The following is a 16,857-nucleotide window of genomic DNA, read 5'->3' on the forward strand; positions in this document are numbered from 1 at the left end:
TAGTCTGTTTATCATACAGATCTTTTAAACCTATTGCTTCAAGGGTCCTCCAAAGATAGGACAGCCAAGGAATATCAGCCGCCCTTGCTAGGCTTAGACATTCAGAGATACAAACATGCACCAAAGAAGCCTCCAGGTTTAGTCATACCTTGACACAGTAAATGAGCAAGTCATAATAAGTCCACTAAATAGGGAAACCCCAGTTTTTCGTGACAAATCAAGTTTGCCGAGCCATGAGGAATCTATAGTACTCTTTTGAGGAATGCATTTTCAACCTTTTGGAAACATTGCACTTTTGCATAGCCCCCATATGTCTGCCCCATAGGAGCTTGCTGAAATGCATTTAAATCTATACAAGTATATCAGCTCTTTAATGGGTTTTTGACGTGTTTTCTGGGAAATTCAAAAAAATGCTTTGATGTTACTTTTGGAACAAATTGTCCTAACTGTTAAAAGGTGCTTTCAAGCCAGAGAGGAGCTGATTGGAATCCCCAAATAATGAAAATTACATACCTTCTCCAGTACCGTAGCCCCCATCATAAAAGCTTTAGAGTTCATGTTATGGGGCCCACGTGTCATAACAAAAGATTTACCATGATTTATTTTAAGGCCCACTGTGGACATATAATTTGAGAATCTATCTAGAAGGATTTTCAAACCATTTGCTGTGCGAGCCACTGGCACGGTGTCGTCCGCATACAGTAAAATGGAAATCTGGTGGGCCCTATCCAGGGAATATCTTTCCCGAGTTGGACCAGGTACCTACAAATTCCATTTATATACAGCACAAGAAAAAGGGGCAACGCTGCCTCACACCCCATGTAACCTTAATAAAAGGGGTCAATTCACCCTAAGGCCCAAAATGCCCTTTCAACAACAGATCCTGATGTAGGTGCTTCAATAACGCTAAGAGGTCTGGCTCTTCTTCCATCCCTTCCAACAAGGTCAAGAGTTTTTGATGATTAACTAGATGAAACACCAGCGATAAGTTGATAAGGGCCATGAGGAGTAACCCCTTTTAAAAAAAAACTTATTTGCCCAATAGGAAATACTAATTAAAGATTTGGTCGATTGTGCTGCCCCGGAACTAAAGCCAAATTGTATACTTGGCAGTATTTTATTGTCTGATGCCCAGTTTTCAAGGCACTCCAGTAGCACTCTGCCCAGGATCTTCATGCTTGAGTCATTCAATGTGATAGGTTTATAACATGGTGGGGAAGACCTAACACATTTTCTATGAATAGGGACAATTTATATCCCGCTTTCCCATTCCTGAAAACATTTGTTAATAATGGGGCAACAGGTCTATATTTGACTTGTATACATTCACTGAAACTCCATCCGGACTTGGGGCTTTCCCTGATGTACTTTCAAATTGCAGTCTCCACTCCCTTAACGTCGAAACACAATGTTCCTACTTGAATTCTGTGTCTATTCTGTGTTGTTTTAATGCATGAAAAAGTAGGAATAAGTGAAGTAGCTTCAGGGTTAAAGATGGCCGAGAAATGCACCACCGATTTCTCTGCAAGAATAGATGACTCTATTTTCGGGGAGCTAGCGTCTGATAAGAAAGGCCTATTTATTCTACTCCAGGAGAGCCTGTTATCTCTTAATATAGCAGCCTTTTGTAAGTCATCCCACGCATGTGCCCAAATCTCCTTTTTCCTCTTTATGAGCCACAATTTATATAGATGTCTAGCCAGCCTGACTTGTTCTACTGGGTGGGGTGAAGTTTGCAGAAGGGTTCTTAGCTTCTTATGGGATGCCGAACAATCAGCGTTGAACCACATACATAAGGGTTTTTCCCTGTTGGGCACGTCCATAAAGAACTTTTGTGAAATGGCAGTGCATAGCTTTTCAAAGCCCTATTGTAAAACCTGGCCTGGGGGATCTTCGGCACGGCACGTAAAAATAGGAGGGGCGTGATCGACAACCAACTGTTTTAAAAATGATTCTGGATTTTTCTTGTCCTATTTTATTTTTACGCTCCTTTAGTTACAAACATCTTACAACCTTGCTTGTCCATGTAAGCCACTTTTACCTCAAGGCACAGGGATAATTACAATCATTTCTGGTCCCTCATGCAGTGCGTTTGAACTCTGAAGTCTTGGAAGAGGGGGGCCAGATCGAAACATAAAAATGTAATCAATAGTGCTACGAGGGTTACAGCCTGTGAAAGTCGGAAGTAAGGTTCCTTTCCTCTTAGATGGTATCAGATCGCTTGCTGGGACTAGAGCAGGTCTTAAAGTAAGACTATTGAGAGCATCCCATACAATGAATGTAGGAAGTGAGCAGGACTTTGATGTTCAATGTTCCCTAAGCATTTAACTTGCAAAAATTTTAATTCAAATCCCCAACCCTGAGTAGCGTTTTTTGGCATTTCAACTTTGCCAGAAAGGACAACACAAAATTATCAAAATGGGCAATAGACACCACATCGGTGTCCTTAAAATTAGTATTATACAAGTTAATCACCAAGGTGTCAGAATCCTCCCAACCAGACAGTAAACTCTCTAAAAAATAGGGAAATGACCAAAGCCTAGATACTTTTGTAGCAGGGATCAAAACTGAGACAAGGATTGCCAAGCCCTCCTTTGCTCTGTCTGCTGTGGGGGGGGAGGGTCTGGCACCCAGAACACATTAAACCCATTAATATGCACAGCATCTTGCATCCATGTTTCCTTCAAACAAATAATGTCACTATCTTTTATAAAATTATGCCAATCAGGATTATTTAACATAACCCGCAGCCCAGGTATGTTCCATGAAATCAATGCAAAACCTGCTCCAGTTACAATCTGTGGTGCCGCACAATCATTTGTCTTTATGTTATGAAGAAGTGGGGCTTCACTCTGGGTGTCAGTTCGGGAATAATTTGACGCTGTGTGAGTCAATCGATTTGGTCCAAGTTAGCAATGGTATTGAATCTCTCTGAGATTGGCACTGCAAAAGAGGAGGCAGGCCCTTGGGGGGCTGAATGTTGGGTCACGTTGTTCAGTCTATAAAAAATCTTAACAGCAGAGCTTCAATCCGGGTTGATAGATGCCTGGGATATTCTAAATTGAGTAAAATCTGACTTACCATCTTTATACATCTAAAGTTGACCACAACACAATCAGCAACATCTCCTTTCGGGATAGTCTGCACCCAGTGCACCCTCCGCACATGATTTATGAGGTTGGGAGTTACTTTCTATTTAGCCCAGTTTGTATTCATCCAGTGGATCATCTTCTTTTTGAATTGATCATAGTTTTCAACTAGCTCAGTATTTGGGGCGGGACTCCGAATACTGGTTTGAAGCGGTCGCTGCAAGGTATTTAGCCTTGCCGGTATTCTTCGCAAGGGAACCGGAGGCTCTGATGTCCCTGCCTCTACAGCCCTTGCAGATTTGCTATGAGTTGAGGTACTAAGATGTTCTGTGTGCTCTACTGGGGATTTGAGGGCTTTATAACCTTACTATTTCTCCCCCCTGGTAGTTCATCATTTTCTTGTCTGCCAGGATATCTGCTTTCATATTTAGGGGCCAAAACATCTGTTCGCTCCGGATACCTGGCCAGATCACTTCCTATGATAGGTGACTATAAACACCAGAAGCTGAATAAGCCTTGTTTACGTCCTTATGCAAGGCACAAAGGTGCTCTTCGATCTTGGTCTGGTGCTATAGGAACGGAGCTAAGCCTTCATTTAAAATCACTGAATGGGCAGAGCACATTGGCTCTGATGTCAGGATCTTGCCAGTAACTTCCGGTTCCCCAACTGGTACGTTTTGTGGCCTATCTTGCGATGGAGCCTGGGGTGATTTTAGATTGCTGAGCGAGATCTCTTCATTCACAGGCCGCCCTCCATCCCTTTTCTTTGACGGTGCCTTGATTTGGGAGTTTCTGGCAAACCATTTTAACTGCTGGGACAGGTGGGTGCTTACTTGGCCTTCGGGCAATGTCTGGAAGGATGCGTTGTCCAGTGTATGTATTGATGCTGGGGTTCTTCTACACTCCTCATTAAAAGATTGTGGTCCCACCACAAGTGTCACTTCAGTGCCTGTAGGTGAGGACAGAGATAACCTCCTTTCCACCAGTTTTATTTCTTTAATTAATAGCCCTACTGCCCACTAAAGGAATCCATCCAATGTAGAGGGGGATTGGAGCTAATAGGGCCTGCAGGTGGTGCTAGTGCTGGCAATATTATCTTCATTTTAACAATTTTCGACCCCAGATACTTGTAATCTCCCACCACAAAAACCCAATAAGCTAGAATCAGTACATGTGGGTAGGTGAAAAGGGGGTGGCCCAGCCTGGCCTCCTCTGGCTTTTGCGGCCCAAACGGAGCGATTTTGTAGCACCTGGGTGCCTCCTCCCTTCACTGCAAGGTCTGCTGGGGGGATGAAGTCCTGCCCTCGCAGGCATAAAGGCATAAACAGTCCTGCACAGCCCGCACTGTGGGTCAATTGGAGCGCTTTTGTAGCGCCTGGGTGCCTCCGCCTCCCTTCACTGCAAGGCCTGCTGGGGGAAGAAGTCCCACCCCAGCAGGCACAAGGCACAAACAGAGTCCTGCACATCCCATTCAGTCAGCTAAAATTAAAGAAACTAAGACAAGAGCTCTTGAATCGACTAGTGCTCACTTCATAACATAATACACCTATAACTAGAGGTGATTGTTTGTGTTCCCATGGAGAGAGGACCTGTTCTGATTGTTCTGGCTGGACAATTTCTTTTGGAGCAGGACCAAGGCTGATATGCATATGGGCAGTTCTTGGATGAGGTGGCCTGGTGGGCAGCAAAAAATAAATTGCTGCCTAGAGTAATGACCATTTGTTGAGGTAAATTCAAGCAAGCTACTTTTTTGTTTTTCTGTAATAAAACAGATCAATAGATGCTTACGGCACACAAGACACACTGGCCCGTTTAAACTGTATGTTATTTAGAAAAAAACTCACCTTCACCGTGTGTACTAGCCTGACAGTTTTAGCTCTGCTGTAGTTATTGTTATGGATCATTATGGATCAATTTGCTTCTTATGATTAACTATCATGATTAAATAGAGGTAGAGGGGTGGCATGCAAGATGACCAACTTGGTGTGCTAAGTGGCAGATCCCGGCCAAAACTATCCTGAATTATTCTGACGTCCTGGCAGCCCTAAAATGATCCTGACTCGTTGATATCAATCGGCGATCCCAGGGGAAGGATACTGAGGCCTTTCCTTAACTGCTGCCCATGAAGCTATACATTGTGGAGGGCGAGCAGCCGCGAGGCCTTGCGGCAATGCAAGTAAAAATAGCAACTCGGTGAGGTCCTGGGCCACAGGACTGCCAGAGCTCTCAGAGTCCATGGGTTTCATGCAGTGTCAGAGTGCCGGACACCGTGGGAAGGAGGCTTGCTGAGAACCACTGCGCCCCCTTCCCTCACGAGTGTGCATTGGATTGCTGGAGGCAGGATCTGCATGTAGGGGAGAGTTTCTCCCAACTGCTGGGCCCTCAACTGGCGGCATAGCACAGGTCAGACAATGGGCATAACAGAGCTGGAGTGTACCTCCACTTTGCTGCTGGGGCAGCCCCATACGCCTCCTGGAGCAAGAGCATGTTGGGACTCCAGGGCTTGCCACAAGAGGTGAGGAACTGAGACAGGGCAGACAGGGACTGCAATGGGGTACCAGCCGTGCAGCTCTGCCGCCCATTGGGAGGCTGGAAGTTGGCCCAGCTCCTCCGTGGGATAGCCACACCCTCGTCCCCACACAGACTAGGAAGTTAGGGACTCTTGTGGAAGAGGCCCACTCCAGGGACAGAACCAGTTCAGCGGGCACAGTGGGGCCTGGGGGCAAAGCAGGAGTGGCGCCTCTGAGATAGGCGTGCAGCAGGGCAGCAACACTCTGCATATGATGTCACACCTACCCGTCTACTGAGGTACTGCTTTAGGGGCATTGGTGGGCAATGAGATAGATGTCTGCATGATGCGCCTTTAACAGTGGGCTTGCGAATTTCGGGAGACTGTTGCTTGTTGACTGTGGCTCTGCCTCCCCTGATTAGAGATCCCGGTACCCAGAAGCCCCCCATGGATAGTGGAAGGGGTGTTCCGGTGCTAATAATTAATGTACAGTTGCATTGAGAACCTTGCTTGCTGGAGCCCCTACAGGAGCGCCAGACTTAGGGAGGTCCCCAAGCAGCAACTGGGACACCCCAGTGAACTGACCCATGAATCCCAGCCTTGTCATGTGTGCTCTGCACCTTGGTGCTGCCACGTTGCTGTAGAAGCGTTCTGGAGTGCCCGGGGTGATCCTCCCTTGGGGGCTGATAGCACCACAGGTGATCTTGAGACCACCACCGAAATCTGTATTAGCAGTTGTCTGTTACAACCTGGAGGTATAGCTTGTGGGAGGTCAGATGTGAAAACCAGTAAATAAAGGGACACATTGGATATGGCCGACTGTTGATGGTGCATGTGAACTGAAAATGAGTGAAAACAATGTAGTGACGACACATTGCCTCTCATGCACAAGAATTGGCAAATACCACAACTTATCAGACAAGATCACCCATAATGGGCATATACAGGGCACATAGAAGCACACAGCAAATAAATATGGAGCAGTTCATGGCGACTGGACCGGAAAATGCCCCGCAACTCCAGTTGAGAAGACGCAGTGAGCTGTGGCAGAACTCACAGGCTCCCAGATTCTTGCCGTGATTGCGACATCTAGTTTTGTTGTATTGTGTGAAATAGAAGCGATGGCTATTGGCGTCAACTTACTAAGCGATGATCACGCAAAGTGACGGAACACTCAACTGAAACAGAACAACAGGTCATGTTGTTCCAGGATGAGTTGTCTGCGCTAAAGACCTTGGTGGCCAAACTTTAAACCGGCACTGAAGGTCGGGGGAAGTGAGCATATATCGGCATATACAACAGGTGGAGTGGACACTGAGGAACGGCAGAATAGACAGAACAAGACAATGCGCAAAGGAAAAAGCCATCAGGGAAACCGGGGGATATCTACTGTGTGAATAGTGGTGCAGCTGGATGGTGCCCTGGAATTGGGGCAACAGTGTATTGAGAGACAAGGCATAGGCATTGGTGGAGTCCGTCACTTCAGCCACATCTTCCCGGTCCGGCTCAACTACAGTGAAGGCCACGCAGCACCCGAAGTCTTATGTCGACCTAGCATAACTGAAGTGCATTGGATGCCATACTGGAGAAGAGGGGTCATGGCCTAGAGGGAACACTTGTGACCGAAAAGTCAAGGTGCCTGCTACAAACAAAAGGAGGAGAGTCACCGTAAGAACTGGAGGAGAAAGGTCACTGTGGAGCATACGTTGCCAGGGAGCCCTGATGCTACTATTTTTTCCTTGATGCAGACAACAGAGATGGCTGCCGGATGGACACACCGAGGGTGGGCCCAGGGAATTTGTGGCAGATTTGTCCCCCATCCTATCTCTTTCTTTTCTTTTCGCTTACTTGCCTCCCCACTCCGTACCCTTCTCCTTCTACTTCACCTGCTCCCACTGCCTGCCTCCTATTCATCTACACCTATGTTCTTCAGTTGTTCTTTCACTATATTGAACAGTTCTCAGGACTAACATAGAGGTAGACTTAAGCTGTGAGACAAGTGAGGCCTTAGGACCATTACCAGTGATTGGGCTGTGAAGAGGGCACTAGTTATACTGACCTACTCCACCCCTTAAGGATTGTTGAGTAACGGAAGAAGTCAGATGCTAATAAGTTGAATTAAGTAGGTCACAGTTTTTTTTTGGGGGGTGGGAGGGTTTCTCTACGAGTGTGGAGAAATTAGTTAAGTTTAGTGGTTTTTACCTGGGGTGGCATGAGTTACAGGTTGAGGGGTTATACTCAATTACATGCAGCATGGGGGTCCAGGGTCCCTTGGTGGGTGTAGGGATGGGATGGAGGAGGGACGCAGAGGCAAGAGGAGTGGGAGAGTGGTTGGACTTAATATGCGTTGGGTGACAGTCTATGGATACTCACCTGGAATGTGAGAGGCCTGAATGCCTTTGTGAAAAGGTGTAGAACCCATACCTACCTTAAATAAATGGGTACTCATATCGCAATGCTACAGGAGGCACACCTGTTAGAGGAGGAGACCCAGAAACTGCAGAAAAATGGAGGGGACAGCTTTACTCATCCACTCATTCTTCCTATGCCAAAGTGTCCATTTGGCTAGCCCCTGGGGTTTATTTCCAATTATGAACACCACGCGGATGTGACAGGCCGGTATGTCCTCAAACATGGTAACCTAGATAGGAGGGAAATATGCCTTCTGAATTCATATGCCCCCAACATAGACAATGCTGAGTTCTTCCTGGACTTGGAATCGGAACTCACCCCATATATGCTGGGATGCCCATGGTGTGGGCTGGAGATTTCAACTGCACCCTTGATGGACACCTTGACCGGCACCCCCTTAGGCAGGTTACGAAACCTCATGTGGTTACTGGTCTCTGGGGGACAATGGCCAGACTCCGCTTCAGGGACATCCGGTGCGACCTTTACCCTTCTACCACCAAAATGTATTCCTGTTACTCTGCCACCCATGCGACATGTAGTCATCTAGACAGATTTCTTTTCTCCAGTGATGGAGTAATAAATGTCAGATCAGTGACCTATCAGGTGCGGTTTCTGTCTTATCATGCCCCGCTGCCACTAGAACTCGAGAGTCAGTGAGCGGAGAGCGGAGATACCACTATGGCGGTTATGGCAGGAATCACTGCGAGACCCTGAGTCCAATATATATACAGTTGTTGTTACAAGGTTATATGACAACCAATTGGAAGTCCATGGAGACGCAAGGAGTGGCATGGGAGGTGTTGAAGGTAGTGCTCTGGGGGGACAGTATTAGCAAGACTTATGAAACTAGGAAAAAATTAGAGGGTGAGCTACGAGAGGAATAGGAAACTCTCTGTAAACTACAAAACAGACCACCAGAGCAGATAACAGAGGCAGAGGAATTGGAGGGGGAGCAGAGGTGGGCTATGGCTCTCTGGGATAGACTAGACTGCCATGTCAGGAAGGACTACATGCATAGACTACATAGGCAAGAAGATAAATCAGGGCGAATACTGGCCGGGCTACTAAAGCAGGAAAGACCACCCACTTTGATTCTCACCCTGCGTCACCCTAATGGTGGACCGGTCATTGGGCAAACAGTCATAAATAAGCAGCTGTGCGCGCACCTCGCTGACGTATATGTGGCTCCTGCAGTGGGAAACCCCAGGCTTTAACAGGCTTTCTGGATCAATTGGAGCTCCCGCAGTTGGCACAAGGACAGATGGAGGGGCTGGAAGGAGAAATACAACTGGGGGAGCTGCAGGAAGCTTTGCAAAATATCGTCACAGGAAACAATCCAGGACTGGATGGATTCCCAATGGAGTTCTACCAGGCGTTTTCCCCCGACACTTGGTATTGAAGATGCTCTGAGAGGTGCGAGCTGTTGCTAGCTTACTTCTTCATTTGCGTGAGGTCCTAGTGATCATGCTACCTAAGCCAAAGAAGGACCCAATGAACTCGGGATCTTATCGACCTCTACGCATGCTCAAAGTCGACGTCAAGCTCCTGGCCAAAGTTCTGATGCTGAGACTGGGCAGAGTAATAGGTCAGCTTGTCCACAGAGATCAATGCAGGTTTTTACCAGGGAGGGAACACACATGATTTTGAGAAGATTATCCCATCTTCTGCACGAGACAACTGGCATGGAGATTCAAGCAGCGCTGGTAGTCTTAAATATTGAAAGGCATTTGTTACCAACTCCTGGGAATACCTCTGAGAGGTGCTTAGGCGACTGGGCTTGGGGTAGGATTTCATCACCTGGATACACCTGTTATATGCAGGGCCACGCGCCAGAGTACGAATGGGACAGGTGGTGTCACCCCTGTTCCCCTTCAAGAGAGGAACAAGACAGGGGTGCCCCCTGCCCCCACTCCTTTTTGCACTCTCTATCGAGCCATTGGTGATCCGCCTTTGATCAGAGCTGAGGGCTTATGGTATAACGGTGGGGAACACAATACACGTTGTGTCCATATACACAGACGATACCCTTATATACCCAACATATCCGGCGCACTCGGTCCCACTTCTCATGAGACTCATGGCTGACTCTGGGGTGATATCGGGGCTGAAGTCAACCCAAGTAGGACTTCCCACTGGCTTCTCTAGTTGATCGAGTGAAGGTAGACCTCCCAGCACCGGGACTGCAGTAGCGGTCGCAGCAGTTTTGCTATCTCGGGATGCAAATCACACACGACACGAGCCAACAATGTAAACTGAACATGGAAAGAGTCCTGCGTGGACCCGAGGCCTAAATACAGTTCTGTAATACATTACCCTCGCCATAATTGGTAGCATGGCATTGAGCAAGATGTTTTTACCAACCAGATGTCTTTACACTATGCAAAATTCATTCTGAATGCTGCCACGAACCCTCTTCCACATTCTAAATAGATTATTGATAACCTTAATGTGAGCGGGGAAGCATAGCAGGGTTAGGCTGGAGTTACTAAAATTAGACTTGGCTGAGGGAGGATTGGGTTTACCAGATCTTCAATTGTATTATTTGGCAGGGTTACTGCAGTATGCAGCTTTTTGATGTGAGACTGGAGCCAACTGGGAGAAGTCGTTGCTCACGGGCTTAGTGGAAGCCGAAGCCCCACCTGGTCCACTCATGTGGTGAGGCAGGCTCCCTCCTGCCACCCCCTTCACTCTTACCCAGATGGCCCAAGCATTGAAGTTAATAGTGAAATTGGTCTTGAAGCACACCCCGTACACCAAACTCTTACCGATTTGGTGGCTGAGACTATTTGTGGTATTACATGAATCCATGGACCTGACACGATGGGAGGAGGGAGGTTGCCAGACAGTAGAAGACCTATATTTAAATGGCAGCTTCTTGACAGTTGAGAAGGCCATGACACAATTTGGAATAAACCATGGTCAGTGCCTACAATATGCAGAGATCGTCCAAATGATCCACAAGATCTGGCCAACATTCCCAGATGAACCCAGCAAATTGAAGGTCCTTCAAAACATTTTAGACCTTGGCTCTGACAAAGTCATTATTTCTAGCCTGCAGGTAGCCTCAAAGATGAAAGACACATTGCCATGGAATTCCTAAAGGAATGATGGGATGGGGAGCTTGATTCCCCTCTAGCTACTGAAGCCGACTGGGAGAAGTTGTTGCTGACGGGCTTAGTGTAAGCCGAAGTCCCACCTGGTCCACTCATGTGGGGAGGCAGACTCCCTCCTGCCACCCCCTTCACTTTTACCCAGGTGGCCCAAGCATTGAAGTTAATAGTGAAATTGATCTTGAAGCACACCCCATACACCAAACCTCTACCAATTTGGTGGCTGAGACCATTTGTGGTATTACATGAATCCACGGACCTGGCACGATGGGAGGAGGGAGGTTGCCAGACAGTAGAAGACCTATATTTAAATGGCAGCTTCCTGACAGTTGAGGAGGCCATGACGCAATTTGGAATAAACCCTGGTCAGTGCCTACAATACGCAGGGATCGTCCAAATGATCCACAAGATCTGGCCAACATTCCCAGATGAACCCAGCAAATTGAAGGTCCTTCAAAAATCTTTAGACCTTGGCTCTGACAAAGACATTATTCCTAGCCTGCAGGTAGCCCTCAAAGATGAAAGACACATTGACATGGAATTCCTAAAGGAATGATGGGTTGGGGAGCTTGATTCCCCTCTAGCTATGGGAGAGTGGTGATGATCTAGAGCAGTACTACATGAAGTCACGAGTAATGCCAGATTTAAACAAATGCAATTCTATTACCTGCATAGGGCGTACTTCACCCCACAATGATTCCACAGGGTTTATTCCACATGGGATGCTGACAGCAGCAGGTGCCACATGACTCTGGCAGATTTCATACACATCACATGGAAATGCAGGGTAGTATGCCCGTTCTGGGAGGCTGTGCAGAAGGAAGTGCGGATGGTGACAAAAACAGAGGTGACACAATCCTACATTGCCTCCTAGGATTGCTCCTGCTTCCAAAAAAGTGAGGTAACATTGCATACTGCTTTCCTTAGTTGATCCTGGTCCTAGCCAGGCACAGAAATGCGATTCGCTGGGCCATCCCTGGACCTCTGACCATGAAAAAGTGGTGGAAGGACTTGCTGGAGTTGGCAGTGGCAGAGGAGTACAGACTCGAAAGGGGCCAAGTGGTCGAACATGCTGAAAGAGACCTGGAGACTTGCAGGAACCTTCTGGATAGGGCGGGGGAGGAGCAAAGGCAGAGGAGAGGACTAGATGGGCTGGGACTCGCAGGAGAGCCTGGAGGGAACTGATGGAGTGGGAGAAATGAGTTAGGAAGGCTGGATCACAAGATATTTAAGGGTTCACACCCTTGTATTCAGGGTGGCTTTTGCTTAGATGGATTGACTGCTGCCCTACCTTCTGACCCAACTCCTCCAGTGTTTACTTACTGCTCTCCTGGGGACAGGGAAATTCACCTCATTGCTGCATATTATTGTTGCTTTTTTTTTCACTTCTTCTTTACAGTCGCAGCTTGCAAAGATTTAATGGGGCGGGGCGGCTCGTGGGGGGGTGGATAATATAAAAATAAAAAATTAAAAGAGTTAAAAAAAACTTCCCTGTTTGCTGCGCCGTGCTGCTCCTCCATTCCCGCAGCAGGCACAGGCTCCCAGCCTGCCCTGCGGCCAATCCGTACAATGCTTTCATGCTGTTGGCAGCATGAAAGCAGAGTTCAGATTGGCTTGAGCGTCCTGGCTGAGTTGAAGTCTCTGCCTGTTCTCTCCAATCCAGCAACACAGTGCCAGGTTGTAGAGAGCCTTGTGTGCATGTTTGTTTGGCCGGTCGGCCGGCCAAATATACATGGGCACTGAGATGGAGTGCTGTGCACTCCCAATCAGTCTCCGTCATCCCCCATGACCCCGCCCCTTTTACAATAAAACCATAATAAACATAGTTTATTATGGTTTTTCTGTGAAAGGTTTGCAGCTGCTGCTGCTGGTGGAGGGGCTTCCTTCTTAGTTATTAATAGACATGCTTGAATAACTTTAACCAACTGTTAACAGCAGTTACTTTAGATGTCTTGAAAATGCGAATAAAGATTTTTTTTTAAAAACCTATCATAATTAAAGGCTTGTTTTTTGTTTTAACCCAACAAAATGCTTGAATAAAAGAAAGAAGTTTGAACACCACAGGCCAGATTTACAAAAAAGACATGGAACGCAGCGAAGCAGGCAAAAATGCTGCACTGCGCTGTGTGACAGGGAGGGAGCAGGAGAGCGCAATATCGACTGAGATTTGGCACTCTCCTCCCCTCTCCCTAGTGCCGGCACAGATTTAAGTTGCGGTGCACCACACACACACCTTTGCACCATAGCGCAAGGGTGTGTGAATGAGTCTAGCATAAGTTTTGTACTGGAAGGGTATCCTTCCAGTGCAAAATACTATGCTTTGACACACTTTAAAACTTTTCCTGTGTTGCACTGTGCGGCACGCATGCAAAGTCTAAAACAAAGGAGAAATTAAAACATTTCTCCTTTTAACTCCTCCTTTCAAATTACGTTAACTTTTGGTGTAAATTCCTGACTATAATTGTTTGTACATAGGATTTTGCGTCAAGAGGCATGGGTGGTTGCATGGGAATGACCATGTACCACCCATGTAATGCCCCCTTGGCACTAAGTAACAAAAAGCAGTGTTTCTGGCGGCTTTGCATTAATTTTAGGATACTTTCCAGCGCAAGTTTTGCACTGGAAGTAAATTAGGAAAAAAAAAAATTGTGCTGGTAAGGGTCACTTTTGTGACGCTAACCCAGCACAAAAGGTCTTAAATCTACCCCTACATGTTAAATGCTACATACCAATATTAAGACCTATGCAATTAATATGTCCCATGAATAAGCAAGTACTTCGTTAAGAGAAGCTAGTGTTACAACAGAGACAGAATGCATTTGTTTTTACTAACGGTTTATTAATTATTCATATCTTTTTGTCTGGTTACGATCCCATTGTGTGATGTACTTATATAAAGACTTAAATGAGAGTGCATTGCTGCTAACTGTATCCAATTTACTTTTAAATTATAACCCAGCAGGTTCAAACCATTATGTACAGTTCATCCTTTTCAAATAATCTTTCCTGTATTTCATTTATCCTCCGCACTGTCTTTTTGTTTCAGCTGTTCCAGAACTTGAAAAACCTCATGAGCCCATACCGAATAATCTTTGAGTCACCTCTCGAACTTTCGGCACAAGGTAATTTTATTGATCCTCCAGCTGCTGAGAGCTGTGACATCATCCAGATACAAAAAAAGGCTAGGGCAGTTAAAGGGTGGTTCTAGCTTTTAGGCATTGATACGCATTTCATCTCATCCCCCAAAAGCCTTAGGGGCAGATTTATGGAAAGTGGTGCTGCACCGAGTGCACTTTCCCTGCACCCCTGCACCCCTTAGCACCCCCTATTTAAAATACGGCGCACCATGGCGCAGGGTAGGGGGCAATAGTGTAATTTCTCATGACGCTATTGATGTACTCTGCAGGAGTAGCGCCAGAATATTGGTGCTACTCCTGCAGAGTACAAAGGGCCCCATTCTAAAGAATGGAAGCCCCCTTTTAACACATGCTTTTGAGCAGGCATTAAAAGTGTCGTAAAAAAATGGTGCAAGGAAATACAATAGATTTCCTTATACCATTTTTCCGGCTCCCCTAAAGGGGGAACGCCCCCTTCGCATACATTATGCCTGGTGCAGGCATAATGTAGCACAAAGGATTACAGAGTGGCGCAATACATGCATTGTGCCACTCTGTAAATACGGTGCAGGGATTTTAGCCTTGTTGGGCCACATGAACATCAAAAATAAGACATTAATGTGGCGCAAGGTGGCGCTAGAGGACTATAAATATGCCCCTTAGTTTGAATATCTAACATGACAACGCAAGCCGTTAGCATGTAATACACAAATTGACCTTTTACAATGCGTTGTATTACATTTTACGTCTTAACCAAGCATTTTTGTGATTATACATTTACATGCGTGCATGTATATGTGCGCCGCACCCCCTTTCTTTCTTAATCCCAACCTCCCTTTACCTCTTCTCACCTTGAACCCTCAATTTGCCCTTACCTCCTTTTACCTAACCCACCCTAATTACTAAATGTTCCCTAACTTGTCTTTACCACTAGTCTGTCCTTAATCCTAAAATTACCCTTACCCCCTTTTACCTCTACCCACCCTTAATCCCTAAAATTCCCCCTACCTCCCTTTACCTCTAACCACCCTAAACTCTGAAATTAGGCTTACCTTCCTTTACCACTACCTACCCCTAAATGCTAAAAATAGCCTTACCTCCCTTTTAACTGTATCAACCCCTAATCCCTTTAATTTGAAGCTGATTGGCTTCCTCGTCGGTTTGCATGGCTTTCAAAGGTTGCACATTGAGTATCTACCAAAGGGTCAAGAAAGCTCTCCCTACATTTAACCTAGCCTCTTATTGCTAAAGGGGACTCCACTAATTGAGATGTCATGTGATCATGGGCCTTGATAGCTGCTGGGTAGCTGTTGATAATAGAACAGTGGGCTTCAATTGGACGTACTGAAGTATTTCTGTTAGTCTAGTGGTCTCCTGTCGGGCAGTGATCTCCTAGTGAAAATATATTCACACGTTGAGTATCTACCAAAGGGTCAAGAAAGCTCTCCCTACATTTAACCTAGTCTCTTATTGCTAAAGGGGACTGCACTAAGTGAGATGTCATGTGATAATGGGCCTTCATATCTGCTGGGGATCTGTTGATAGTAGAACAGTGGATTTCAATCGGACATATTGAAGTATTTCTGTTAGTCTAGTGGTCTCCTAGTGAAAATATATTTTCTGGACATCATTAGAAGGAAGACCAAGTCCATTTTAAAATTATGTGTTTCTTCCATCTGTTTCTCAAAAGGGACCAAAATATGACTGTTTTGAAATCACCCTATCTCGTAGACCAAAATGTTCCTTAAGTTTGGGAGAAGACAGGGTCACAGTCCCTTTTCTTATAAGGAAACAGAAACCCTGCAATCAAGTGTTCTCACAGGTTCTCGAGAGCTAACCTTCTAGAGCGGAGGGACCTTGTCTGCCTAGTGAGGTTCCTTCATATGACGGTTATCCCATAGTAATGACCCCAACATCAGTGTACACACCAGAGGTCAATCAGCTGTCTGTTAATTTGCAGAGATTGGCTTGTTCTCCATGAACTGGTAATGGCAATGTTGTTATCACGCCAAAAGTTAGGCTAAACAATGTAGGGCTGAATGTAGAAGGAAATACTCCTTCCCTTGTTTGGTGAAGAGAGTTGGGCCACCCATGAACAGAGCCCAAATATATAGTCCCTTTCCAACCTCAAAATAGGAAACGCCTACAGCTCCACTGACATAATCAAAGAACACACCCAAAAATTGAAAACTAGCTACCATCTTTGCTTGCAAATCTGCATCTATAAGTGGGTGTTATTGTGTAGCATAGATTGCAAACTGAATAATCTTAAGGAATTCCTTGACATTAGTTCTTCTTGTGATTTTGGTCCGTAGAATACTTATGCATGCTTCTCCACTCTTACCTCCACACTACAGACGTAAGCCTGCTCTGCATGATAGCCATTTTGATAGTTTTTCTTCCGAGTGAGAAGCAAACTGTAATACAGAAGGTGTAGATCTTACAGAACTGCACTTGATATGATAAATGACCGGTAGATTTTTAGTAGACAGTAACACTCAGCACGTTACAGTTGACTACAGTATTAACCCAATGAGAAAAATCAAATAACTATAGTCTCAATTCCAAAGGCAACTCTGGTAGCTATTTTACAGTCCGCTTAACATTCTAGAAAGATGCTT

General features: G+C 45.9%; 1 protein-coding gene across 5 annotated transcripts in view; it reads left to right on the forward strand.

Annotated features, from left to right (window-relative positions):
* The window catches only part of NSMF (NMDA receptor synaptonuclear signaling and neuronal migration factor), a 183,638-nt gene that overhangs the window by 155,768 nt on the left and 11,013 nt on the right, over positions 1-16,857 (forward strand). For all 5 annotated transcript variants that reach the window (XM_069241389.1, XM_069241392.1, XM_069241388.1 and 2 more), the window contains one exon: positions 14,167-14,242. In XM_069241389.1, coding sequence (XP_069097490.1) covers positions 14,167-14,242 — 76 coding nt within the window. The remainder of the gene's footprint in view (positions 1-14,166; positions 14,243-16,857) is intronic.

Source organism: Pleurodeles waltl, chromosome 6 (assembly GCF_031143425.1).
Source record: "Pleurodeles waltl isolate 20211129_DDA chromosome 6, aPleWal1.hap1.20221129, whole genome shotgun sequence".
NCBI classification, from domain to species: Eukaryota; Metazoa; Chordata; class Amphibia; order Caudata; family Salamandridae; genus Pleurodeles; species Pleurodeles waltl.